A 26,309-nucleotide genomic window follows, 5' to 3' on the forward strand; every position below is an offset into this window, starting at 1 on the left:
TGAAACCAAGCAAACCCTTTCAAATCGTTCTGGTTGAGGGGTTAGGTTGATTCTAATTAAAAGCCTGGGCAAAGTCAGGACAGCCATCTGCCACAATCTTCCACTTGCAGCCTCAGACCCACCCTTACCAATGTTCATGGAACAGTATTTGAAATAAAGCTGACTGGTGAAATATCTCATCTGCAATGAACACTGTCTGTCATCTGCTTTTCTGTGTCCATTTCAGAACCAAACAACATTAAAATAAACACTGAACAGGTCACTATCACTTATTCTTCAAATTGTTACTTAAGAAGATAGAGAACAATAACCATAGGAATACTTTAAGTTACGCTGGATTTGGAGCCTTGGTTAGTAATAACTATTTATTGCATCTTGAGGAACTGAGTTTGCTGTGATGGAGTTTTCCCCATGTGCCTCAATTCCTTCCCCAAGGCTGCTACAGAGAAAAGAAATGATGTCACATGAGTGGGGTCAGGTCCTAAGGAAAAAATACCTGTTCCAGGAGTTATTTACATTAGTCCCCACCTAATGTAAAACTAGGGTGAATGAGAAGAGGATGGTGCTAAGATGGTCAGCCTTGGTGGCCTTTTTATTAAGATGAGTACATATGAGCATGGGCTCCACAGTCAGATTTGAGTTGAAGTTCCAGCTGTGTTATTTACTAACTCTGTAAGACTGTGGGCAGAGCTCTGTACTCATCTGAGGAAAAACTAGCTAGAGAGGAAGGATGGGGACAAAAACAAGGAGCTTTGTGAGAGGGTTTAGGCCTAGAACACAGTAACCCAAAAAGCCTTAGTGTCCTTTCTTTTGTGACTCTGCCAAAGCTAAAAAAACCTATTTCCTCAATAAAGCTGTAAAACTCTTGTGGAGGACACCTGTGCGCACGTGTGTGTTGGGGGGCGGTATTTGTAGGTAAACGTCTGGTAAAGTGATCAAGAAGTGCCAGGACACACAGAAGTTAGTGGATTCAAGTAGTGACAGCTGTAAATTATCAAATGTGATAGGAACTTGGAAAATGGTCCTTTTCTAGTTAGCTCAGTAAGAACTTTTCTCTCAAACCACACATTTGTAGTGTCTTGCATAAGAATTTACAATAAAATCCACATAAACCTTTTCTTTTAATAAATAAAGCACATTTTCATGGTTTAGATTTCTAGAGCTAGAAAGAGCAGAACACCGAGTGAAGTTCATGCAACCACCATTTGATCCCCTCACCTTCATGCTGCAGAACCAACTGAAAGTTGGGTTGCTTTTATAGAGTAGGTTCCCGATCATTTTAACTGAAACTTGCTCCTGTTGGTAACAATTAGGCCAAGGGCATTGATTACATAGGGTATTCCACTGATAAATACAGAACAATATTACAACAGCAAAGAGAAGGTTACACAGATAATCTTGGTTCTTCAAATATCAGAAACTTCCATATCCTATCAGTAAAGGAGTGGAATGAACTCCACCTCCAAAACACTTAGTCCAAAAACTTCCTGTTGGCATTAGCACCAAACAAGGCTCCCCGTACTTCTGGCATCATCTGTGAAGACATAATTTTCTTTAATAAATAAGTGTTGTCAACTGGAGAACTTGGAAAGAACTGCCCATTTAAACCTCAGGCAAAAGTCATCAACCCTTATGTGGCTGGGAAGGGAAATCACAAAGCTAAGTACATCAAATATGTCCTTTACTTCTCTGAACCACTGTAACGGAGTCCTTGGTGAGAATTAACTAATCACATACTTGGGAGTTAAGGCCGACTGCTTACAAAGCTTCGTGAAGAACGAAGAGGACGATGAAAACAACTGAAGTCATCACTGTCTAAGGCCTCTGGTTACTGAACACTTGGAATGTGGCTAGTCTGACTGAGAAACTGAATTTTTAATTTCAGTTAATTTAAACAGCCAGATGTAACTAGTGGCTGCTGTACTGGGCAGCACAGCTCTAAGGTTTAAGTTATCAGAAAATGATACTCAAAGTCCAAGTGCTTTAGCTATAAGACAAGTGCTCATACAAACAGTAAATCGCTCTTCTAAGTTAGGCAATAACTAAGTTAGCAGCCATAGAAATAGATAACCACTATTGACAACTGCCTAGTATTTTGGAACAACTGGAATCTTCCCAGAATTCATTTGCGCAAACCTGGAAACGGTGGAAGAGTCAGCAGCCCTAAGGTCTTTAAACAAGTGTTTACTTTAGTTTTGATCATTCTTGCTGGAGAGAGGTCACCCTCTCTACATGTAGTGAAATGCATACATTAGAGTCCTAGGTAAACAAAATCCTTGTTCCGACCCCAAATCCTCCCTCAGGTGAATGGTATCACCTCAGTAAATGCCACCAAATGCCTGATCCTCATCCCTTTTAAGAAAACATGAAGAGTGACAAATCCCAGATATCACTGAATCGACATGTATTCTCTGTGCCCCTTCAAAGTAACAACAGACCAACTAACGAGAAGTACTCCCACACTCACCTGCTGGGCTATGAGATCCAGCCGGCTTTCTAGGGTGTTGGAAACCTTTATTTTACGATCCCCATTATAGATCTCAACACCACCAGCTCTACAGAGAACAGAGGAAATAACAATTTTTATAAATCTGAGGAAGGCAGAAACACACACGGTTCACTTATTTTACTCCCTCGGAGGAAAGCACTTTCAGTGTGTGTGGAGTGTCTAAATAGTGTAAGGAGCCAATAAACATAAGGAATAGTTATGTTTAAGATTAATTTTAAAAGCTTCTGACAATTAAGGTATGTGTGTTGATGGTAACTGTTGTTTACCAAGTGTCTGCTATGTGCCAATTTGATTTCATGTTTATAGCACCTGATTTAATTCTAACGAGCTCTCTCCAACAAAATCATGAGTGTAGAATTTAGTCCCATTTTGTAAATCAGTATCACAGAGCTGATACTGAGTGGTAGATTCAAGATTCATATTAGTCCATAAATTGCTACAAAATGACTTCACAAATAGCATTTGAAGATTCCTCATCTGAGTATTTTTTTAAGCCCAACACTGCTAATTACCAGGTAGCTTTGATAAGGTAATACTCATAACTTCTTCGTGCATCAGATAAAAGGTATCACTGCTACCTTCCGCTAAACTCACCCTCAGAGAGTTCTGCCTCTAGCCACACCTCACTTCTGCCATTCCTTTCCTCAAAGTTCCTCAGCACTTAAAGAGACATAAGGTCAGCAGGTCCAATTCTATTACAAGGAACCTCAGTGAATGAAATTGTTTTGCTGCGTTAGAATTTTATTTCATCAAATATTGCCTGAAACAAGAGGACTATCAGCCAAAGGCTGGGAATGGGAAAGGTTTCGCAGATTTTCTGTGCGACTATTTGAACAGACTCTGTATGACCTTAGTGTTATTTTTTTACCCCTCTTCCCCCCTTTCTTTGTTTCACCTATCTTCAGTTTCTCTAAACAGGTTACATTCTTCATAAAGGCATGGTTAGTTCTTTGCTAATCCTGATCCAATGTCTGTGATAAATTCTTTCTCCATGTTGGGGGAGGGAGGGAAGGAAGACTAACACTCAGAATGTTGACTGTGTGCCAGACACTCACAGAACGTGAATTCAACGAGGGCTTCTCACTTCATCTTCACAGTAACCCTGTGAGGTTCTTAGTATCCTCGCCATTTTACAAGCACCGGTGCACTGACAGAAAAAGCAGCAGTAGCTGCAAGCGGAACCCAACCATACCCCTGCTCCTTGTGGCTGAAAGTGCTTTGGAGAAAATACACTTCCATCACAACCCAGTGTAAGTCTTATCTCCCAACGAGATAGCACCCCATGTTAAAAGCAGAAATCCTCCTTACATGTCCTCAGGCAGGTAGGTCTCCTGATCAATTTGGACATCAACATCTTTTTTGGTGGCGATTTTGTACATAGGGATTGCTTTTTGCACCGCAGCCTAGAAAAACAGAAAGCAATGAGAGGTTCTGGCAGAAAACTATGGAGCAGGTACCCTCAAAAAATCAACAAACTAAGTATATGAGTAAGGATATTCCTGTTTATTCCAAGTAAAAGAATACATGGAAGTGGGTTTTCACTGCTGTGCTACAGTTAGTGGGGCATAATATAATTAGTGACAAGTTCTGTCTTTGAACAATATTATACACACTCTAATACACATAGAAATAACATTTTCTTGAAGGAATTAAAGGAACTTGAACTATTTTTCTCTGACAGTCTCACTAGTTGAACAAATGGATGCATATATTCCTCTCTTGCCTGCTCCTCAAATCTAATGCAGCACCACTTTGGGGAGCTGCTCACTAACACTAGACACTGTGGAAGTTTCAAGAAAAAAACTTGCTTGGCACCCAGCAGTACATGGTGCCATCTAGAAAGGCCAGCTGGCAACTCAGACAGGCCTCCATTGCCTTGGTGAACTCTCCATTATAATGTCCATCCCTCTGTTTTATGGGTTCATGAACAAGGCTGTCAGCACAAACATGGATCCAGGTCACTGAAGTGATTTACACACCAGAACCACATTTATAGTGGACAATGTACAATGGAGGGGAATGAACACCTAAGTTCTCCAGCTGGCACATTTTCTTTCCTAGGAGACAAGTTACCTAGGGAGACAAGTTATAAGAATATAAATGTATTTTGTATTATAAATGTATTAATTTATACTATGAAATACAATTGCTCGGGGACTAACAACTCACATCTTTGCCTTAAAGCAAACTACAAGGAAAAAGAAATCTAATCTAAAGAGCAACTTGATGACACAGAATCAGAGCTGGGGAGTCCATTAAACAAACCCACTGCCACAGAGACAATTCCGACTTATAGTGACCCTACTGGACAGAGTAGAACTGTCCCATAGGGTTTCCAAGGCTGTAATCTTTATGGAAGCAGACTGCCACAACTTTCTTCCGTGGAGCGGCTGGTGGGTTCAAACCACTGACCTTTCGGTTAGCAGCCGAGCACTTAACCACTGTGCCACCAGGGTTCCTTCTGTCTGAAGCATCCACCTATTACTACAACCTGAGTACCTGCCATGGGACCAGATGGGTCACGCCCTCAGATCAGGGCAGCTTCTCCCTTAGACAGTATAGGGAGGACGACTGCACTGGTCATCTCTGGGACTGTGTATTTTTCACTGCTGACCAACCTCCTTTCTCTAGGTATGTGAATATATTTAACTAGGTCAGAGCCACAGCTTGCTGGCCTGGGAGTGGTTTGCCTCTTGAAGATGGTGTTGCCTACCTTTGCTCCAATCTAGTAGGTGCTGCTTTTATTGTTTGATTTTTAGAAGATTATAACATTACAAAGTTCCTACAAAGGGAGGAGGGCATTAGCTCAGATGGCAACTTGACTACTTTAAGAAAAGAAATTCTTAGAAACTTGAGTAAGAATAACAATATCCACAGCGTGCTAAGACTCCTCAAATTCCTATGGTTGAGAAATTATCTATTAGAGCATTCACTGTATCTCCTAACATTTTGATCTTAAAGACAGAGAGAGATTTCTTCTAAGCTCTTTACCTTTACCAGCGGGAAATCCTGTTTCCTGCAACGAACGATCATTCGGGGCTCCAGCAACTGGTACAAACCCTATAGAATACAATCAGATGTAACTGGTAAGAAGTGCAAACCATAAAATAAAGCAACAGCAAAATAAAATATTTTTATAGTTCTTTTCAGAACATGGAAATAAGATCTTGATATCACAAGTAAGATAAACATATCCATTACTGCTCTGGTAGTAAAGACAAAATTCATATAAGAGTCTTATCTTACATCAACCATGTTGAGAACAAATACTGTAATTAACTAAGTAAAATATGGACTTACAGGCTGGCAGTAAGCAATTAAAATGTATACATCCTTTGGTCTAAACCCCATTGTGGAAGTATTTTAGTGAACAAATTAAGGAAGTTTAAAGCTAAAGGTTGTAAGCAAATTTGACTCGAGTTGTAAAACCCTGGAAGTCTTATCAGACGAGACAGACATTACTACCCTCCTCTATGACACACATTTCTATATTAGACAAGGAGAAGGAAAGAAGTTGAGAAGAAAGGAAAAACAAAGCTGGTCTCTATAACATATCCTGTAACTTTTCTAAGAATAGTGGGCAAAGCTGGCAGCCCTGGCCTGAAAGGGTACCTGGAGGACCAGTCCATCCAGCAGCACTTGGTACCTGGTTGTATCTTTTACCACCTTGCTGAGTCTCTGTTTTGCTTCATTTAGTAGGTCCTACAAAGAGTGGAAAAGAGAAAAGTTATCTACACATCTGGGTAGCTGGCTCAGAACCCACCATGAGGCTGGTCCTGTCCCATGCCCAATTGTTTCACATTTCACTGCTGGGTTTTCATTCAATACCTTCAGTAAAGATCTATGACAAGCCAGACTCTGTTCTAAGTACGCTGATACAGGAAGCATGAAGCACCAGCCCTGCTCCCAAGGAGTTCACAGCCCAGTGGAAGAATAGCTCAGGTATCAATCAGTTCAGAAACCTACACAATTAACTGACATGGAAAGATCTTATGATACAGATTTGAAAAACAAGCTATTGAGACAGTTATAAAATATGATCCCACTTTTATCAGGAAGAAAAACAGATGATGCATATAAAGAAGTCCGTAGATCAAAACATCAACAATGTTTATCTCTGGAAGGCTGGATTGCCAATGACTTAAATTTTCTTTATGCTAGTTTGTATTTTTTAATTTACTGTGGTATTGATAATATGTGACAAATTGTTATGTTTAATGGCAAACCAATCAGACAATTTAACCATTGTTAAACATCTTCTTTATCTGTATAAAGTGCATATAATACAATTAGCAAGTGACAGAGCTGGGGCTCAAATCCAGACTGACTCCAAAACTCTATACTGCCTCCCCATTTAGTTCTGGCTGCTAAGGCCTCAGGGAAAGAGTTAGCTGGAACAATCTGCCAGGAAGAGCACAAAGGCAGCTGTTGCTCATTTCTTCCCTACCCCAAGTTATATGACTAAGACTCTCCAAGTGAGATTTGTCTGAAATTCATTCACATTTAATTTCAAACAAACATTTATTTATTTTGACAACTGCTAAGTGCAAATATGCCAAAATTAAAAAAAAAAAAAATCAGGAGTACTCACTTTAAGGGACAATTAAAAAATTTTTTACAAAATATAAAATAGATTCAAACACCTCAACAGCACCACCTAGTATTTAAATATGGTATATAGTAACAAATGGCAGCTCTTCCCTCCTCTACACACTTACTTTGCAAGGAAACAGGTTTCAGAATCAAATCTGATATTAGACAACTAACAGAACTACAAACACACTCATGATTTCTTAAGACTGTTTTAAACACACTAAGTTTATTAGTGCATTCAAAACAATCTTCGTATGAACTTACTTTTAAACAATAAGTATGCTCTACCGTAGAAGTTTTTAAATCTGTGGCTGGACAACCCCAAGAGTTTCATGAAGGTGTTCTTAGGATCCAATCAAGATTGTAATGAAGACTAGTAAATTTCTATTTAAAAAATAAATAAATAAAATGATTGTTTAAAAAAGTATATTTCACATATTGTTATATGCCTTAATATTATCTTCGCTGGATAAAACATCTAAATAAAATCCTTATATTGCACGTTATAGTGTCTCTAAAACACCGTGGTGGTAACAACTGGTTAAGCACTCAGCTGCTAACTGAAGAGTTAGTGGTTCGAACCTGCTCAGCAGCTCTGAGGAAGAAAGACCTGGTGGATCTGTTTCTGTGGATTAACAGCCAAGAAAACCTAAGGGGCAGTTCTATTCTGTCACAGGGGGTCCCTGTGAGTTGAAATTGACTCAACGGCACCTAAAAACAACAGGACACCCAAAACTAAGTGACAGAAAAAACATAGTGATGGTATATTCAATTTGGCTTTTCATATACCTGGAAATAAAGGTGAACCACACTAAAAGTGAGTTACTTGCAGAGAAATAAGTACAAAAGGGCTCCTCACCCTAAGTACAAAAATAAACCAGTTGACTTTTTTAAGCTCAAAATATCAGGTAATGAAGTTTCTGTCTACTTCAGAAACTTTTAACACGAAAATATTTTTTCTTCTTAGATTTCATTCTACATTATAATACATACTCTGTCCCCAAATCAAACATGATTTAATGCCATTCATTGGTCAATGAATCAAATTTTCATCATCTATAATTCATTTTTAGTAAATTAAACGGAGCACACCACTTGTTAAGTAGAGAAAAAGCAAGAACTTTGTATTATAACTATTTTAAGTAAACTTTAAAGTTCAGTCTTTAATATACAGATTAATTTTTTTCTTAAAAATCATTATTACATCCCACATATAATTGATAAAACGATTAAAATTCCCAGGGTAGTTTGCAAGATTCTAGTTTATTAATAAGTCAAAGAGATAGAAAATGCTCCTTTACAGCTTCCCTGTTAGAACCCAAAGTAGGAGTCCTTTATTAACAGACCATATTTAAGGGAAAAGTCCAAGTAACTGAAAAATACTTTGAAGCCTGAAACAAGTTAGCAGGCAAGTTTTGCTAAATTTGTCTATCAAGCAAAACCAAGTACTTTTAAAGAAAACAATAAAATGTCTAAACAGGACAATCATTTTTCCTCCTCTTCTAAATATAATTAGATGACAGTCACTTTAATTTTCCCATTGGCGGGATCATCTTAGTGGTTATGCTAGTGCCAGCTCTATTTCACTTCCTTTCAGTCCTTGGTCAGCTTTTATCTTAAGCATTTAGCTAACAGAGGTATTTCTATGACAACTGCTATTAAAGGAACTCACCAGAAAAACTGTAAGGCCATTAGCCTTTTCACCACATTGTATAGGATTAGCTTTAAGATTTTTCCAGTCCCCGAAGACTCAAGTGAAAGCAGAATCTCAAAATCTCCCCATAGCAACGGCCCTTCTCAAATATATTCTGCGTCAGTCAGACTAAACCATCATAGCAAGAAATATTTAAACAGTAATTCACAGCCTTACAAAGACCTGAGACTGAAGACAAAGGGTTATAATTCTGAGTGAGCCCAGTAATGGAAAGAAGTGATGACAAGACCCATGAGAAGACTGTCTTAAGTTCAAAGGAAAAATATATATTTAAAAAAAAAAAAAGGTGAGAAAATTGATTTCAGGGGATTTCAAAGAAACTAAGCAGAATATCATATGCCTTGACATTTTCAGAATTAAAATTTCTATAGGAACACAGTGAAACCATTAAGAGTTGATAAAAGATCAATCTCTAACTTTACGTGTCTATCAGAACAACCTAACCCTAGAAGTGTTATCAGCTAAATCCTAATAGCCTGGGAAGGCATCATGTAAGCCTTTAAAATGTAGGACTCTTACAGGCACAGGATTTGAAGCATATACTATACAAAACATTTAGCTGAAAAATAGCTCAGCCCTTCCCTACCAAGAGATCTCTCAAGCAATTTTCTCTTTGTGCTGGAATCAACCAATTAACATTGGCCAAGTAAACAGGGATGGACAGTATGAGTATGGTGACAGGTTTGCTCTAAGAGAATAACATCACATAAAATCAACTTGTAAACAGTGGTATTAACCATCTATAAAAGTAACCCACGGTGGAAAATAATCTGGAAATGGGTAATTGAGGAATTTTATCACCACTCAAAACTCTAAGGATGTACGGAGGTCTGAATAACCCAAACTCCAGCTAAGAAGGCTGAAACTTAGTGGATAGAAATCGAATTGACCCCTTCTAAGGAGCATTCCTGTCCACTTAACAGATATGTCACTAAAGGTGAGAAAGGTAAATTATGATCAGTGTTGCAAATCACAAATATCCTAGTGACACCCTTTGATTTGATTCTAAACCCAAACAACTTTCAAATTATAATCTGGCTCCCCATGCAGCTTTTAAGGAGATGGATCTTTACTGCTGTATTATCTCACTGTAAAATACTACAGCTCATATTTCAAGTTACGTATCAGTATTTTGAGTTTGGTATTTTTGTCCACCTGAACCTAACTGCCACTGAGGATTCTGGTCCTGAAAACCAGGAAACCAAAGTCTGATTATGATGACAACATCAAAACCATGTCTCCATGGTCCTGCCTAGTCTGAGGGGTTAACTGGCCTCCCTAGAAGATATTTTTATCTCTTATCTCTTTAACCACCACACTAGAAAGCTCTACATCAGGACCAATGAAATTAGAATTTAAATAGTGGTTCTTTCTGTCCCTTTTAAAGGAAAACATAAATAAGTTGTGAGGTTTGAGAAAATGATAATAAAGAACTATCATTTATTCAACAGCTATTTTGTGTCAAGTGCTATACTAGTTACTCTACCTAGGTTATCTCATTTAATTCTAAGTAACCTTCAGGTAGATGGTTTTCCATTTTATAGGAAATGGGAGGTGAAGAGGGTTGTTGTTGTTAGGTGCCATCCAGTCAGTTCCAACTCAAAGCGACTCTACATACAACAGAACAAAACACTACATGGTCCTATGCCATCCTCACAACTGCTGCTATCTTTGAGCCCACTGTTGCAGCCACTGTGTCAATCCATCTTGTTGACGGTCTTCCTCTTTTTCACTCACCCTCTACATTACCAAATGTCAAGGGAGTTAAGAGGGTTAAAAAATGCACCCAAACAGCTGGTAGTGGTGAAACAGAAATTCAAATCCCAATGGATTCCAAAGCTTGTGCTCTTAAAACCTGGAAAGCATCTGGACAGGCAAGGAAAAAAGGATAAATAGTAGACAAAAACAAGTAAAGGACTATGCAACTTAAACCAAAGGAGCAAATTAGTTTGCTCTTTTCTTTCCATTTTTACCCTGGTTCTGTATTTTTCCCCTTCCATTTTTTGTCAATGTCCATTTCTATCTTAACTGCTTGACAACTTGCCTTCTTTTCATAATTTTTTATTCTACAGATAAAAGCTAGAAATAAAATGTTTTAAAATGGCAAAATCCATCCCAAGCATGTTATGTGTGCTTTTATCTATGCGTAACCCTGTTTGAAGGAGCCCTGGTGGTACAGTGGTTAAGCACTTAGCTGCTAATTGATAGGTCAGTGGTTCAAACTCACCAGACACTCTGCAGGAGAAAGATGTGGCAGTCTGCTTCCTTAAAGATTTACAGCCTTGGAAAGAAACCCTATGGGGCAGTCTACTCTGTCCTATAGGGTCACTATGAGTTGGAATTGACCCGATGCCAACGAGTTTTGGTTAACTGCTTAACCTATCATTTTATATTCTGTTTTCTTATCCTCCCAGTCTCTTATTTATGTGGTTTGCTAAACTGTATGTAACTTGATGGCAAGAAGTTAGACTGGAAAGGAAAGAAGCATCTGGAATAATTAAAAATCATATGAATGTTTATTTTCACAAAACTCCATTATAAATCAGAAAGATAAAAATTCAAGTTGTATACTGAATTCAAGTTGTTATGCTACAGTATACTTGGACCTTATGTTGCAGAAAGAGATGAAACACTGACAGTCCACAAAACCAAACTTCCTAAGAGGCCATACATACTGCTTTCAGTTCCTCACCAGACACTCCCTTTTCACTCATCTGGCTGTCTGCCTTTATCATTCCAATGAACTCGCTCTGGCAAAAGTTAGCAATGACACCTTGACTGCTATCTTAGTTTCCCAGGGCTGCTGTAACAAGTCACCACAAAGTGGGTGCTTTCAATAACAGAAATTTATTGTCTCAGAGTTCTGGAGGCTAATAGTCCAAATTCAGAGTATTGGCAGGACCATGTACTCTCTGAAGGCTCTGGGGAAGATCTTTTTCTTGTTTCTGTCTGCTTCTGGTTGGAGTCCTGGTGGCGCAGTGGTTAAGAGCTCTGCTGCTAACCAGAATGTCGGCTGTTCAAATCCACCAGTCACTCCTTCGAAACCCTGTGGGGCAGTTCTACTCTGCCCTAAAGTGTCCCTATGAGTGGGAATCGCCTCCAGGGCAATGGGTTTGGTTTTTTTGGTCTCTGCTTCTGGTAGCCCCAGGCATCCCTTGGCTTGCAGCTGCAGCATTAACTCCATGGTCACATGACCCTCTTCTCTGTGTCTCCTGGTCTCTTTTCCTGTTTTATAAAAACACCACTCAGGTGGGATTAGGACTCACCTTACTCCAGTTTGAGCTCATGTCAAAGGTCTTTGAAGATGTTATCAGTTAACATCTTCTCGAAGTCAAAGACCCTATTTCCAGACAAAGTCACATTCACAGGACTGGGGAGGGGAGGGAGGAGGGCTTCAATACTGCCCACAACAATTGCCAAATCCAAAGATCACTGTGCTCTTCCTACTGTGATTTCCTGAAGCATTAAACTCTAGATTATCAGTTTGTCCTTCAAATTTTCTGTCCTCTTGGTTGCCTCCAACATGACTGCTTTTACCCAGTTTGTTTCCTTAGCAGTCTCTTATTTTCTTGCCTATTAAATTTGAAGCTTCTTAGTTTGTTTACTTGGACTTCTCTTATACATAAATATAAGTCACAATCCGCTCCTGAGCCCCACACTCACACTGTTCACTTGGCTTCCTAAGGCAATTCAAACTCAAAGGTTTATCACCATTCCTCTACTGTTAAAAAAAAAAGAAAAAAAGAAAAAAAAACAACCCTTAGCAGCCCTATAGGACAGTGCAGAGCTGCCCCATAGGGTTTCCAAGGAAGGGCTGGTAGACTTGAACTGCCGACCTTTTGGTTAGCAGCTAAGCTCTTAACCACTCCTCCTAAACTGTTACTCCTTCTATATTTCTTATCTTCACTCACCTATTCAGTTGCCTAACCCAGACCTTTAAATCATTCTTGATGCCTTTTTTTCCATTCACTCATCACAACCAGAATTTCCGTCTGAAAGCTAAGCCAGTATTTATTTATTTAAAAGGATTTAAAGCAGCTTATAGAAACATCCAGTAAAAAATTTAAATCTGATATAAAATAACTAATAAAATATAAATAAGTGAATGAAAAGATCCAGGCAAACATAAAATAAGTATAAGAAATAGCAAGTTAAAACTTACTTCACAATGACAATGAGTAACAGAAGAAGTAGGAGGTATCCAGGTTGGGTTCCTGAATATAATTCAAATACCTTTAGAGCTTCTTGACTAAGTGGTAAATTTCTGTAGGTTTCTGCCCTCTTTCTTGGATGATGAATACTTCCGAACTGGTTTTCTTATTTCTAACTTCTTCCCTGTTATTAGCCTACACATTCATATCATAAGCCCTACTTATCATAGTCCCCACCCAAAAAAAAAAAGACAAAACAACACAACAACTTCAATGACTGCCTATTAAAAAAAGGTGAAGCGCTTTAGTCTTGTCCTCATGGTCCCTATACTAACCTCCCATCGTACCTCTCTAGCCTTATTATTAGTCCCTATTACCCGCATAATTTTATAGCTAATAGGGGCTAATTACTCACTGTGATTAGGTCATCTCTTGCTCTGAGGACTTTCAGTCTTGCTTGATTCATCAAATTGGACATCTGACTGCAAAAAGTATGGAAAAATAGTATCAGCACAACATAAAAAACAAAATAAATATATAGTTTCCTATACAGTACAATGAAGATTTGATAAATGACCAATACTTTTCTTTCTAATGACCAAAGAGAACCCCACTGAGACACATTTAGTGATTTCTACCAACTTGTTTCCAAAAATAGGAAATATTTATTGAGTGCTTACCAAGTGACAAGTACTTTTCACATTTGTTATTCCAATCAAAATTTTCAACAATCCTATAAGGCTTCCATTTTCACAAATGAGGAAAGCAAAGTTAAGCAACTTGCCTGCCCCCCACCCCCCCCCAAAAAAAAACAAAGACCATTGCTGTCGAGTGGATTCCGACTCATAACGACCCTATAGAACAGAGTGGAACTGCCCCATAGAGTTTGCAAGGTGCGCCTGGTGGATTCAAACTGCCGACCTTTTGGTTAGCAGATGTATCTCTTAACTATTATGCCACCAGGGTTTCCTCAAGGTCAAAGAAATAGTATACGGTCAAGTCAGGACCTGAACCCTATCTGCCTGACTCCCAAGCCCCTGCTTTGTTCCCTTGTCTCACAGACCTTTGAAAGATTCTTTAGCTTAATACTGTGACAAGGATCTACTTACATTTTCTTCTGCTGCTCAATTTGCTTTTCTTTCTTCTCATAGTATTCCATAATCTTCAGTCTTTGGGTTTGCACAAGACGACCTTTCTCAATGTTGAACTCTTCTTCTGCCTACCAGGGAATTCACATGAATTCATCTCACTCAGATATTTTATTTTTATGGTTGTACTTTAAGTGAAAGTTCACAATTCAAGTTAGTCTCTCATACAAAAATTTATACATATGCTGTTATGTGACCCTAATTGCTCTCCCTATACTGTGATAACACACTCCTCCTTTCCACCCCTGATCTCTCATGTCCATTCAACCAGCTCCTGACCCTCTCTGCCTTCTTATCTCACCTCAGGACAGGAGCTGCCCATTTAGTCTCATGTATCTACTTGAGCTAAGAAGCACACTCTTCACGAGTATCACTTTATGTCACATAGTCCAGTCTAATCTTTGTCTGAAGAGTTGGCCTTGGGAATTGTTTTAGTTCTGTCACCCAGATATTTTAAACTGTGGTAAATATATACATAACCTTTGCCATTTCAACATTCTTCACATGTACAATTCAATGACATTAATTGTGTTCATCATGTTGTGCAACCATCACTGCAGTGCGACTGATTACTTTTGTGTGTGGCCTTTCTAACCATGGTCTTGTAATGCCCACTCAGGTGACTGGGCGGGACTGCGTGATAGGGTAATTGTGACCCACCAACGGAACTGGTCGGTTCTGCCATCCTGCTAGGCTTGAAATGAGCCACCCCCAGAAGAGAAGAGCCTACCACCACCAAGGAAGGAGAGACCAACAGGAGAGACCAGAAGCAGGAAGACAGCGGAGTGGGCTTCACGGCCCACAGAGAGAGAAAGCTGAGTGCCTTTGGGGAGAGGTGTGCCTGCGAGTACAACTGGGAAGAGGCTGTCCTGATGGAAGAACTATATCCTGAGTGTTCCTTCCTGAGCCTGAATTGCAACTGTTACTTCCCTAATAAACCCTGTAATCATGAATATGGTCTTTGAGTTGTGTGTGGCCACTGCAATGAATTATCAAACCCAGCAGAGAAGTAGAGACTGCTGCGTGAGAGACGGTTGGTATCAGAATTAGTAAAGATGGCAGAGAGAGGAGGCTTATCTGACCTCCACCTCATAGGAATCAGCCTTGGGCTGTTGATCTTGGTTCTCCTTTCCCCTTGTTGGGTTGGAGGAGGTCAGACACTGCCCCCAAATGCATTTACTTATGTGGTCCACAATAAATTTCTACATTTGGTCCAAAAAGAAATAAAGGAATTAATACTGCAATGAGTCTATGACCATCTAAGCAATACTAAACAACAGCCAGTCAACTGTCGTATATTAGTGGAAGGCAAAACAGTCTTTTCTTTCTTAAATGATAAATCAGTCAAATAGTTCAAAGTTTTAGTCCTGGAATACCAAGCCCATCCAATGTTAAGGCTGTCCTGGTAAGTAACAAATGTAACTAAAGTAGAATATATTAAAAGGATGATGAAAATAAAATAAATAATGCATTTTAATCATATTTGAATAGCAAGTTTTTAAAATGTTTGTTACGACTATACCGAGGGAAAAGGAAAATTTGATACACTGTTGAGGAAGGTAAATTGGTATAGATAATGTGCAACAGGAAATGTCTATAAAAATTTTAAATGCTGAATGAATGTCATCTTTGTGATGGACAGGCTTTCATTTTATACCTTACATACTTGCAAACTTTTTTTTTTTTTTTTTTGCAATGAGCATAGATTAATAAAAAAGCAAATACAAACTAAAAATACTATACCTTTCCCTAACCAACTATCACAGTTAGCCACAGATACTAAATCTCTGAAGTATGGATTCCATGAGAAAATTAACCCATCTATTTCTAGCCCCTATCATAAAACTGCAGGCCACTTACTGGCAATCAGAAACAATTAGAGAGAAAAAATTATTTTTTTGACATTAAAGATACTTATATTCTTACACTAAACCAAAAAACCAAACCTACTGCAGTCAAGTCAATCCAGACTCATAGCGACATTCTTATAGTTCTATGCAATATGCAGTTAAACATGCTTATTTATAATACTGTTTAACAAAGCAAAACAACATGAAACTGTGATAACGTCTTAAAACTAGAAAACAGAATCTCACCTTTGCATCTATTTCTTCTGCCTTCTCATTGGCTTCTTGTTCAATGAAAGCCATCATGTGCTTAATCTGTAAGAAAAAAGAAAAGATTAGTTTACTTTTGAATTCAACGAGGAGAAAACATGACATCTACGTTTTCTGATTCATTCAACAATCACACGTTATTAAATATTATGTGCCAAGCACTGTGTACAAAGATAAATGCTCTCAGGGAATTTACATCTGGAATTTGTACTACCAAATGAACAAGATGGAATATACGATGTTGCTGTTAGCTGCTGTCAAGTCCGCCCCTGACTATGGAGATCCCATGCACAATAGATCAGACCATTGAGATCCATAGGATTTTCACTGACTGATTTTTGGAAGTAGATTGCCTGGCCCTTCTTCCTAGTCTGTTTTAGTCTAGAAGCTCTGCTGAAACCTGTTCAGCATCATAGCTACATGCAGGCCTCCACTGACAGCTGAGTGGTGACTGTGCATGCAGTGCATTGGCTGGGAGCTGAACCAGGTCTCCAGCATGGAAGGTGAGAATTCTACCACTGACCAACCAATACCCCCTGCAATACACAATAACACAGATAAATAGGACATCATCCTACTGTCAAGGAACTTGAAGTCTGCTGGAAAGGGATGACTGCATATATACCCTCCTCCACGTCATATGCCACTTTAGCCAGCACCCTCTTTCTTTTCTCTATCACTAATAAAATGTGTCAAAGAGTTATCTATGTTTACTCTTTTTCAATTTTCTTACCTCCTACTCTCAACACACTTCAATCTGACTTCTGCCCCTTTCATTCCACTAAAAGTACTCTCATAAAGTCAGAACAATCTCTTTGCCCTTAAATCTTGGCCTAATCTTACTTGATATGTTGACCAACCCCCCCACCCCACAACAATCTCTTCCCTTTGCTTCCATGACTTTCTCCTCTGTTCTCTGGTTACTCCTGCTCAGTCTCCTTTGGGGTCACACTCTTCTTCCTCTGCTTCCTAGACAGCTCTTCGATATTCTACTCCCAGTAACCTCAAATTCAACATATTCAATACTGAACCCCTTATTACTCTTCTGCCCCCACTTTGATCTCCATCCTACAGCATCTCTATCTAATAGCACTAACACTCTCAATTTTGACTCTTCCTGTACCTCAGTCCTCACATCCAATTGGTCAACAAGTTCTACCAAATCTCCCTTCCAATAGTCAGAATCAACTTGATGGCACACAACAAATAGTTCTTTAATTTATCCACATTTCTCCACCTTCACAGTCACTACTCTAGTCCTTGCCATCATCATCTCTCAGCTGAATTATTCCAAGAGCTTCTAAATTTGTTTCCCTGCCTCCAGTCTTGTTCCCTCTCTAATCTACTCTACACTGCAACCAGAGAGAGCTTTTCAAAATGTCTATCTTATCAAGTATCACTCACCCCAAGACTTCTCATTGCCTTTAAGATACAGAACAAAGATTTTAGAAGGTAAATGATGTGATCACTGCCTACTTTTCCAGCATCACATGTAATAACCCTTTACCACTCACCACTCTTCAAACTCTTAGTTCCTGCCATACCAAACTTACTTCAGTTTTTCGGTTCCTTAGGCTCATCATTCTCTTTCTCACCTCCAAGACGTCAAACAGGCTGTTCCTTCCACTTGGAAACACTCTTCCTCCCCCTCTTCACCTAGAAAACTTCTCAACCTCAGTTTGTTTAACTGTCACCTCCTGTGGGAAATCTCTCCTGAACTCTTACCTATGTGCCCCTAAAGCATTCTGTATTTCCTCTATCATGGCACCTAAGCGCACATTAGTAATTACTTGCTTACTTGCCCCTATTCCGAACTAAACTATGAGATTAAACCAAAACGAAAAACAAAAACCAAGCTAGTTGCCATCAAATCAGTTCCAATTTATGGTGACCTCTTGGGTGTCAGAGTAGAACTGTCCTCCACAGGGTTTTCATGGCTGTGACTTTTTGGATGCAGATCACCAGCTCTTTCTTCCAAGGCACCTCTGGGTGGGTTTGAACTGCCAAGCTTTTAGTTAGCAACCCAGTGCCACTCAGAGACTCCAACTATGAGGCCAGGAACTTGTTAAAGGGTTTTAGATCCTTGGCTACAGATGGAGAATAAAGTCCACTGAAGGCTTCTGAATGGGTTTGGGGGTGACTGATCCAACTTAGACTCATAAATGAACTACTGTCTCCATTGGGAAATATAAAATATGCCAGGCAACACAGCTAATCAAACTTACTGGCAGTGGAAGAATAGTTTCATTTCAGAGAGGTGCTACCTAAAAGAAGTAATGTACCAAAACATAATTATATAGAACCTCTAGGTTATGAATTCGTTTTGATTATTGCTCAATTTCTCCCACTAAAAGTAAGTTCCATTAGTAATAGGAATCTTGTCTGTCTTTTAGACCACTGTACCTGAAAAATATGGAACAATTGTGACAATAGTATGTGCTCAATAAATATTTGTGAATGAATGAGAATCAGTCAGGAATTTCAAGCCTTCTGAGGAGTACACGGTATCCCAGGTACTCTTTCAGGTTTAACAATCAGGAAATAATTCCTATAGCAGCTTCTCCACGTAACACAAAGATACCATAAATCTAAGAGACACATATGTGTACAAAATGAGTTAAGTACTCTTTGTAGCATCAAAATCTTTAAAAAAACACAGTATGGTTTTAAAAGGGGGCAGATTTATTCTTTTATCAAAATTCTTATGCTACTACTCGACAAGCCAAAATAATTATGATAATCAAGGCCTATTTTATAGATAACACAATACTAATAAAATCTCAGGTCTAGAAGTATTTAGGGGAACTAGTCCAGAGCTTCATTTATGCAAAATTATTGTGGCCTTGCTAAAAGGATTACCGAATTTGTAGGATAGTGGGGGTAGTGAGGAATGGTGTCTCCACAAATTCAGTTTTAAACCTCACTGAATTTATTCTGTCTGGAATTCTAAAAGTAGCTTAGCTAAATACAGTAATCAAAACAGGTATTTATAAATGCTACAAAACATGTTCTGGCCTGTAAAAGTGAGCTATTTCAAACCTGCATTATCTGCCTTTGTTACTGCTGCTGGACCCTTGGCTACCAGATCTAACTAGATTAGCATGGCTTAGAGCGGAAACACACTGATTTTAACCCAGGCCAGAGAAGCCTTACTATTTACAGTCAACATGGTCATATTTAGTCTTTTTAATTAAGAGTTCTGAGACAAGAAACAGCCAAACCTTTAAGGACATTTATGCCACCCCTAATACAGAAAAATTTAGTCTTTAAAAGCATACTTTTCTTCTTCCTGTTAACTCAGTAACCAAGCTTTCTGAAAGGTTGAATTCCTTTGAAAATTTGATAAAATAGATGACCATACTCCCCAAACAAAAAAGAAACACACATACAAATACTTTAATACAATGAGAAAGAAGTTAGGGAATCCAGGATTTATTTGGCACCTAGCATATACTTGGCATTTAGCCTATTCACTACTGGGAATTCAGTGAACAAAACACTACCTTAATGGAGCTTACATTCTAGTGTAGAAGGGTACAGACCATACATAACATTTCTTCACTCTTTCAATCTTACAGAAAGAAAAAATGATTTGGTCTAGAGTCCAAGAAAATACACTGCTCTGCCTTTATATTTTTTCGGGGAAGCCTTGTTGTGTGGCAATTTCAACTCACAGCGACCCCATGGGACAGTGCAGAATTGCACACAGGGCTTTCTTGGCTGTAATCTTTACAGGAGCAGATCTTCAGGTCTTTTTCTCATGGAGCCACTGGATGGGTTCAAACTGCCAATCTCTGATTAGCAGCTGAGCTCTTAACCATTGCACCACCACGGCTCCTGGGGAAGCCTTAGTCTTCAATATATTATAACAAGCAGGAAGATGAAGGAACAAGAGAGTCAGTATCAAAATTGTGACAACGAGAGTATGTGGAGGGTCCCATACCTTTCCAATGCATCAAGTTTATGCCATATTAAAAACCAGAAGCAGGGGACCTCAAACCATCAAGAAAGCAATGCCAGGAGCAGAGCGCGTCCTTTGGACCGGGGTCCCTGCGCCGAGAAGCTCGTAGTCCAGGGGAACACCGAAGAGAAGAAGGCTGACAGACAGAAAAAGCCTTCCCCTGGAGCTGACACCCTGAATTTCGAATTTTAGCCTACTTTGACAGTGAGGAAATAAATTTCTCTTAGTTAAAACCATCCACTTGTGGTATTTCTGTTATGGCAGCACTAGATGATCACTAAGACAGAATTTGGTACCGAGAGAGTGGGGTGCTGCTCTAACAGATACCTAAAATGTGGAAGCAGTTTTAAAACTGTGAATGGATAGACGTGCCGCAGTGACAGAGGACCGGCAGCAGCAGAGAAGCAGCAGCAGCAGAGAACCAACAGCAGCAGAACCAGGAAACTGGTGAAAGACGGTGCTGGAGCTGACCCACAGAGCGAGAGAGATGAACGCCTGTGAGCAGGAGGCTTCTTGGCGGAGTGGGGTGCCTCTGGGCACTTATGGGTGGAGCTAGGCTTGCCGACCCGAACCCACAGAGCAAGGGAGCTGAGTGCCTGTGCGCAGAATGCCTCCTGCCAGAGTGGGGTGCCTCTGGGCACTTACTGGTGGAGTTACGGAGCTTTGGAACACTTGCCCCAGCAGGGCGTGAGGCCCGAGGGCTGAGGGGCCATAAGAAGCAGAAGCTGAAGAGACAAGGGACACAAGAAGCCAAGCTGCTTCAGCCTCAAAAGGTATGGCCATGACCTCAGGGGTTTCAAAGGGTGGAGCCATGGCCTCTAGTGTTTCTAAGGGTGGAATTGTCACTGTATGGACTAGGAGAATGGTGCGCCTAAAGCCAAGGGAGCAGAGTTGCTGTCCCAGTGGGCCTGGAAGGCGGAGCTGAAGCCCGGGGCTGAGGGGCCTCCACTCAAAATCCAGAGACTGTGGCCAATACCTAGAGTCTGGAGGGCAGGGCTATTGTGGAAATTGTCTCAGAGAACAGAAGATTATTTTCAAAGCCTTGAGGGCTAATGTAATGTGTTCTGCTGACTTGCTTGGTGCCTGTTATCACTTTTTTCCCTCTAGTTTCTCCCATTTGTAATGGAACTGTCTAGCTTGTGCCTGTTCTGCCATTGTACCTTTGGAAGCAAATAACTTGTATTCCATATTTCACAGATGAAGAGGAATTTTTGGATTTTGGACTTGGAGTTAAGACTTTTGCTATGATATGATGGGGTGAATATGTTTTCCATGTTGTACGGATGTGATTGTGGGGGAGCCAAAGGGTGGAACGTCATGGATTGAATTATGTCTCCCCAGAAATGTGTTTATCAGTTTGGCTGGGCCATGATTCCTGGTACTGTGTGATTTTCCTATATGTTGTAAATCCAGCCTCTATGATGTTAATAAGGGAGGATGGGTGGCAGTTGTGTTAGTAAGGCAGAACTGGATCTACAAGATTGGATTGTATCCTGAGGCAATCTCTTGAGATATAAAAGACAGAAGTGAGCAGTGAGACAGGGGGACCTCATACCATCAAGAAAGCAGTGCCAGGAGCAGAGCACATCCTTTGGGCTGGGGTCCCTGCGCCGAGAAGCTCCTAGTCCAGGGGAACACCGAAGAGAAGAAGGCCGACAGAGAGAAAGAGCCTTCCCCTGGAGCTGACACCCTGAATTCGGACTTTTAGCCTACTTTGACTGTGAGGAAATAAATTTCTCTTTGTTAAAACAAAACAAAACAAAAAAACCAGAAGCAGTGATGACATAAGTTTAAAAAAAAAAAAAAAAACCATTATTCTGTAAGAATACTGGAAGATTTCTTAAACTTCTCTGTTGATGCTATTTTTGTTACCCCTCTTCCTCTTTGTGATTAATTCAAGAATCACTGAAATGAAAAAGTATTCCATTCTTCTTGGTGCATATTAGGTTAAGAATAAAATGAAAAGGCATTTTCAAGGAAATGGAAACATCCACGGAAAAAAGCATTTTATCCTATTGCTCATCTAAGAAGATTCATAAACCAGTGTGCTTTAGTCAGAGAACTTTCCTAGTACTTCAAAAATAAGTAGGTTTAGTTCTCTAAATTATGCGGAGATTAAATAGCAGCCTTAAGCTTCTGCCTCTGAAAAACCTATTGGCAATATGACTACTAAATATACTACTAAACGCAAGGTCCCCGGTTTCGGAACATCTGTTGACAGGGGAAATGGCAACCCCGTTTGTCACGTTAGTTATAGGCCACTATATTTTCCTGAAAGGCTTTTGCATTACAATATTCCTAAAGCCCAGTCTTGAAGGTATGGCACATTTTTAAAAACTAAACAAGTTTCCCAGGACCGAGTACACACTTGTAAAGTTGATGTAGGTTCACGACTTCCATAACAATTTTTTCCATAAATCCTGACTCATCTACTTTGTGCCAAACACTGTTAGGTGCTGCGGCTCATAAATGGAACAAAAAGAGGAGTACCAACATTTGACAAATATTACCATACTGAATAGTGGGAGACAAACCATTACAACTCATTATGACAGAAGAGACTCCTCCACGATGAAGATTAACAGTTCATAAAGTAGATGACCTCAAAACAACATTGGAGGCAGGTCTCTTCCCTTAGCACTGTTTCTTTCCTTTCATATATCATGATCCCTTCCCTCAGGGTCAAAAATCAAGTGAAGAGGTAGTTTTCAATCACTGCACAGATCTGTGCTCTATCAAGCACGGCAAATACCCCGTGAAAATAGAGACTGGGAGCTCAACGAGGCGGCGGCGCGCAGGCAGGTGGGCAGAGCGCAAGACCCAAGCAGAAGTCACATGAGCTACGGGGTACCGCCGGGCGGCAAGTCACCCTCCCGCAGACAGACCCGAAGACTTCGGAAAAGGACCCTCCTCCAGTACCTGAGCTGCCAAAGGCCCCCCGCGCTCCCTGAGCCCGGGCCCCAACCCACCACTCCCAGGACCGGCGCCGCGGCTTCACGGGACCCAGCCCCAGGCCCTCACCTGCTTTTGCACGTCAGCATCGCTGAGGGCCATGGCGAAAGCTTTGCTAGGCCAGTGGGCAACAAGCTGGAGTTTCGGTTTGAAGCGGGCGGCAGAATGAAGAGACGAAAACCCGGCGTAGCTTTCAGCTTTATAACCCGGCTTCCGGTTCCTGCCAGGTGACAGTGCAGCCCAACCCCAAGCGCCTTCTCAGCCAGTAGGAAGAGAGCGGGCTTCGGGAAGTCCCGCCCCCGCCCCGCCCAGTCTGGCCTTTTCCTGCCTGGGTGTATGCGGAGACAGTCCTGCTCCAGAGTCGCTTTATATCCCTGGCTCTTGAGTTTACCCTGCACAGCTTTCCTGGAATGCCTGCTGCCTTGTAGAAGAGAGAAAATGAATTCTTGCATCTGAGATTAGTCATTAGTTACCATGCCTTTTTTTTTTTTAATCTCCTGTAATCTGAAATAGTTCCTCAGACTTTGTCTTTCCTGACATTGATATTTTCTTTGAAGAGTACAGGCCACTTGTAGAAAGTCCCTCAATTTGGTTTTGTCTGATATTTAACTCATCATTAGATTCACGTTATGCACTATGGCAGGAGGACTACATGTGTGATATTGTGTCCTCAGTGCATCATATCAAACAGCACATGTCAGTTTGATCTTTTAATGAGAGTGGCACACACATTTTCACGAGTTTTGTATATGCTGTGGAATTGTTTTCCAGTTTGTAGTAGTGGACAGTGTTCCTTGTAGTGTGTGACAGATTGTTACACTTACTTGAGATGACTGGTAATGTTGGATAAGGAAAGGATTTAACCACAGGAGAATAGAATTATCGGGGCAACAAGTTAAGGTTGACCTTAACTTCATCAATATTCTAATAACTGAGCTAAACCAGACAATAGGATTTTTTTCTCTAACTTTGTTAATTCTTGCCTTAATAACTTCATTTTTCACCATCCCAAAAGACAGATTCCTGGTATTATGCCTCCCTGTAGCTTTCTTAGGCCGGGATGAGGTAGCATTCACTCATTTGGATTACAATCCTCCTCCAATTTATTTTAAAAATATTCTGCAAATAACTGGAGTTGAGAAGTTGGAGCAGCAATCTAATGCCACATATCAAATAGGTTTTGAAATTAATGCTTAGCCCAGGTGTAGCACTGTCCAGATCAATATGCTTTTGGTTTTTGGGAAACAGTATGCTGATCTTTATGATTTATTATTATTTTGAGACATTAAAAAATACAGAAAAGTACAAAGAATAATTCAGATATTCACATACCATCACCCATAATTGACAATTAGCATTTGTCACATTTGCTTCAAGATTTTAATTTTTAAATAAAAGAAATAGCATTATGCTAAGTGAATTCAGTCAGTCGTAAAAGGACAAATGTTGTATAAGACCACTATTATATGAACTCAAGAAAAGGTTTAAACACAGAAGAAAACATTCTTTGTTGGTTACGAGGGTGGGGAGGGAGGGAAAGGGGTATTCACTAACTAGATAGTAGACAAGAATTATCTTAGGTGAAGGGAAGGACAGCACACATTACTGGGGAAATCAGCACAACTGGACTAAACCAAAGCTAAGAAGTTTCCTGAATACAACCAAACACTTCAAGGGACAATGTAGCAGGGGCAGGGTTCTGGGGACCGTGGTTTCAGGGGACATCTAGGTCAACTGGCATAACAAAGTTTATTAAGAAAATGTTATGCATCCTACTTTCGTGAGTGACATCTGGGGTCTTAAAAGCTAGCGAGAGGCCATCTAAGATGCATCAATTGGTCCCAACCACCTGGAGTAAAGAAGAATGAAGAACACCAAAGTCACAAGGAAAGTATTAGCCCAAGAGACAGAAAGGGCCACAAAACCAGAGACTTCATCAGCCTGAGACCAGAAGAACTAGATGGTGCCCAGCTACCATCAATGACCACCCTGATAGGGAACACAACAGAGAGTCCCTGATGGAGCAGGAGAAAAGTAGGGCGAAGAACTCAAGTTCTAGTAAAAAGACCATACTTAATGGTGTGAGACTGGAGGAACCCCAGAAAGCATGGCCCCCAGACTCTGTCAACCCAGAACTAAAACAGTTCCCGAGGCCAACTCTTCAGACAAAGATTAGACTGGATTATGGGACATAAAATGATACTCGTGAAGAGTGTGCTTCTTGGCTCAGGTAGATACATGAGACTAAATAGGCAGCTTCTGTCCAGAGGTGAGATGAGAAGGCAGAGGGGGTCAGGAGTTGGTTGAATGGACGCGGGAATCGGGTGGAAAGGAGGAGTGTGCTGTCACAGTATAGGGAGAACAGTTAGGGTTACATAACAATGTATGTATAAATTTTTGTATGAGAGACTAACTTGAATTGTAAACTTCCCCTTAAAGTACAACAATAAAAAATAAAAATAAATAGGAAAACTTGAGGTAGGTATGCCTGCCGCAAAAAAAAAAAAAAAAAAAGAAATAGTGTTACAAATACAGTTAATAACCCCTTTTGAGCCCTGCCCCTGCCTCCCATGTTAATACTTTCTAAGACCACAGCTTCTGCAGTGTTTTGCTGATTCACCAAGGAACAGGCCAGGACCTGTCTGATAAGAATGTGGTAAGCTTCACAGAGACAGTCCCTGGAGTGAGAAAGTTATGAGTACATGCACAGAGTGACCAATCGGTATTTTTCCAAATCCAATTTCCTCCTATACTGCCTTAGGTCTTGTGAAAAAACTATTAAAGCAGCTTTTTAGAACTATTTAAAAAATCCCCACTCCTGGATAAGCCTATTTGCCTACGGCTTCACCAAAATCACTGGCCTAGATAACTGTCAGTTTAGTCACAAACAGATGGTTTGTGGCATTGTCTCACCTGCTACCATGCTGAGGCTTCACTATGTGGTTTAATTAGAAATTGAGTCAGCAGAATAGATAAGCTAACTCATGAGTCTGTTTGCTGGGGAGAACCTAGAGGAAAAGACTAGAAGTTAATGTAGATTATTTCCATCTTTGAATGTTTGAGGAATCCGTTTAGAAAGAAAAAAAGGTAGCAAAAAGCAGAACTCTAATTCAGGTGCCTGCACTTTTGCCGTTTTCCAACCAATTTTCCATAAAGCAGAAAGA

At 40.1% G+C, this 26,309-nt stretch overlaps 1 protein-coding gene across 1 annotated transcript; it reads right to left on the reverse strand.

The window, feature by feature from the left end:
- Positions 1 to 1,102: 1,102 nt before the first annotated feature.
- ATP6V1E1 (ATPase H+ transporting V1 subunit E1) lies at positions 1,103 to 23,359 on the reverse strand. Its single transcript, XM_004381217.2, has 9 exons — positions 23,215 to 23,359; positions 16,212 to 16,277; positions 14,077 to 14,186; positions 13,383 to 13,449; positions 6,122 to 6,211; positions 5,501 to 5,569; positions 3,818 to 3,912; positions 2,468 to 2,555; positions 1,103 to 1,534 (listed from the first exon to the last, which is right to left on the reverse strand). Exons 1-9 carry the CDS (start codon positions 23,245 to 23,247, stop codon positions 1,472 to 1,474), a joined length of 681 nt encoding a protein of 226 aa, XP_004381274.1. The 5' UTR covers positions 23,248 to 23,359; the 3' UTR covers positions 1,103 to 1,471.
- Positions 23,360 to 26,309: the final 2,950 nt, after the last annotated feature.

This window comes from Trichechus manatus, unplaced genomic scaffold, assembly GCF_000243295.1.
Source record: "Trichechus manatus latirostris isolate Lorelei unplaced genomic scaffold, TriManLat1.0 scaffold00081, whole genome shotgun sequence".
Lineage (NCBI taxonomy): Eukaryota > Metazoa > Chordata > Mammalia > Sirenia > Trichechidae > Trichechus > Trichechus manatus.